The sequence below is a fragment of the Kryptolebias marmoratus genome, linkage group LG6 (genome assembly GCF_001649575.2).
Source record: "Kryptolebias marmoratus isolate JLee-2015 linkage group LG6, ASM164957v2, whole genome shotgun sequence".
Classification (NCBI taxonomy): domain Eukaryota; kingdom Metazoa; phylum Chordata; class Actinopteri; order Cyprinodontiformes; family Rivulidae; genus Kryptolebias; species Kryptolebias marmoratus.
The window spans coordinates 27,390,979-27,393,738 of record NC_051435.1 but is presented as its reverse complement, the minus strand read 5'-3'; the positions used below and the strand labels follow the sequence as shown (position 1 = coordinate 27,393,738).

The following is a 2,760-nucleotide window of genomic DNA, read 5'->3' as shown; positions in this document are numbered from 1 at the left end:
TGTTTTAACACTGGATTTTAACTACTAATAATATACATCCCAGAGTTACATAAACAGAATGTGACTCTATAAGTGTAAAATTAACTCTGCTTTTGCACAAAGTCTGCTAACACCAAAACATTTAACACTTTTGAATTTGCTGTGTACCCGTCTCAGTAGTTGGTGTTGTGGTTTGAAGTTAATAAATGTGTGCAAACATGTCACTGAGTTGTGATTCTAATGAAACTGTAAAGCGGTTTCTGTGGCAAGTTTTTTTTTTAATTGTTAGAGGCATTAAGTAGTGGTTTAGGTGAATTGGTTAATTCCTAGTATACAAACAGTACTTTTGAACATCAGCCTGTAGAAGACAATTCAGTTTGATATTAGGATTGAGCCGGATACTCATTTCATACGTTGTTAAAATTAAAAACAGTTGGCAAAAGGTCCTGTTTTTTTGGCATGAAACCAGCCTACCGCATTAATGAGTGTCTGAGTTTGCGATGGTGTTCTGATAGTAATTTCCACATCGGAGCTTATGAATTCAAATCTGAGGAAGGTTTGTTTCTTATGGGAAGCCAAAAAATGAAACTCAGTGGTATTTTCTGGCCGGTGTGAACAATTAATTCTAACGTACTGAACTACACTGCTCAAAAAAAATAAAGGGAACACTCAAATAACACATCCTAGATCTGAATGAATGAAATATTCTCATTGAATACTTTGTTCTGTACAAAGTTGAATGTGCTGACAACAAAATCACACAAAAATCAATGGAAATCAAATTTATTAGTCAATGGAGGCCTGGACTTGTAGTCACGCACAAAGTTAAAGTGGAAATACACACTACAAGCTGATCCAACTTTGATGTAATGTCCTTAAAACACGTCAAAATGAGGCTCAGTATTGTGTGTGGCCTCCCTACAATGCCTGGGCATGCTCCTGATGAGGTGGCGGATGGTCTCCTGAGGGATCTCCTCTCAGACCTGGACTAAAGCATCTGCCAACTGTGGTGCGGACAGTCTGTGGTGCAATGTGACGTTGGTGGATGGAGTGAGACATGATGTCCCAGATGTGCTCAATCAGATTTAGGTCTGGGGAATGAACAGCCCTGTCCATAGCTTCAGTGCCTTCATCTTGCAGGAACTGCTGACAAACTCCAGCCACATGAGGTCTAGCATTGTCCTGCATGAGGAGGAACCCAGGGCCAACCACACCAGCATATGGTCTCACAAGGGATCTGAAGATCTCATCTCGGTACCTAATGGCAGTCATGCTACCTCTGGCGAGCACATGGAGGGCTGTGCGGCCCACCAAAGAAATGCCACCCTACACCATTACTGACCCACTGTCAAACCAGCAATGCTGAACGATGTTGCAGGCAGCAGATCGCTCTCCACGGCGTCTTCAGACTCTGTCACGTCTGTCACATGTGCTCAGTGCGAACCTGTTTTAATCTGTGAAGAACACAGGGCGCCAGTGGCGAATTAGCCAATCCTGGTGTTCTCTGGCAAATGCCAAGTGTCCTGCACGGTGTTGGGCTGTGAGCACAACCCACATCTGTGGACGTCAGGCCCTGATACCATTCTCACAGAGTCGGTTTCTAACCGTTTGTGCAGACACATGCACATTTGTGGCCTGCTGGAGGTCATTTTGCAGGGCTCTGGCAGTGCTCCTCCTGTTCCTCCTTGCACAAAGGTGGAGGTAGCGGTTGTTGCCCTCCTACGGCCTTCTCCACTTCTCCTGGTGTACTGGTCTGTCTCCTGGTAGCACCTCCAGCCTCTGGACACTACGCTGACTGACACAGCAAACCTTCTTGCCACAGCTCGCATTGATGTGCCATCCTGGATGAGCTGCACTACCTGAGCCACCTGTTTGGGTTGTAGAGTCTGTCTCATGCTACCACGAGTGTGAAAGCACCACCAACATTCAAAAGTGACCAAAACATCAGCCAGAAAGCATAGGTACTAAAAAATGGTCTGTGTTCCCCACCTGCAGAACCACTCCTTTATTGAGTGTGTCTTGCTAATTGCCAATAATTTCCACCTGTTGTCTATTCCATTTGCACAACACCAAGTGAAATTGATTGCCAATCAGTGTTGCTTCCTAAGTGGACAGTTTGATTTCACAGAAGTTTGATTTATTTGGAGTTATATTGTGTTGTTTAAGTGTTCCCTTTATTTTTTTAACCCTCTTATCGTCCTTAAATATAATAACAAATTTGGTCCTTGGGGTCAATCAGACCCCAGGGATATTTATCCCGTTAAAATGATTTACAGAATGTTGTTGACCACGTTTTTGTGACGGGCACTTTGTTTATTTGTTGAATACATAAATAACCCCTTGAAAATCAGTGAGTTGACCTGTACTCTAGCGCCACCATCAGGCCAAACCTTTAAATTAGAACTGTTTTATCTTGAATTTTTCATACAAATCTTCTCAAATTTACTTCTCATGAAGAGCTCGAATGATGACTTGATGTCATCAACTTGGCTGACTGCATATCTGGTGGGTCCTGGAACCATTTTGATTATATTACTAGCGCTACGTCTACCCTGCTATTTCCGTGGAGGAGGGGACCATGGTATCTTTCCATTTGTGGAAGAGATCATGTCTGCAGGTGGTTGACAGACAACAGGAGGGTCACCACTCTCATTCTCATCAGATGAGAATTCCTCCATATCTGGGTCCTCCTGAACACAGTCCTCTGTTTCAGAGACAATGTCCTCTACGTCCAAGAGCTGTTCCAAAACATCTTTGACAATAAACCTTTTCCCAGAAGAC

General features: G+C 43.5%; 1 protein-coding gene across 1 annotated transcript in view; it reads right to left on the bottom strand.

The window, feature by feature from the left end:
- LOC108247865 (trace amine-associated receptor 13c-like) overlaps nt 1-2,501 on the bottom strand; it is a 6,324-nt gene extending 3,823 nt beyond the window's left edge. Inside the window, exon 1 of the mRNA XM_037976267.1 lies at nt 2,426-2,501. Within this exon, the coding sequence (XP_037832195.1) occupies nt 2,426-2,501 (76 nt within the window). The remainder of the gene's footprint in view (nt 1-2,425) is intronic.
- Nucleotides 2,502-2,760: the final 259 nt, after the last annotated feature.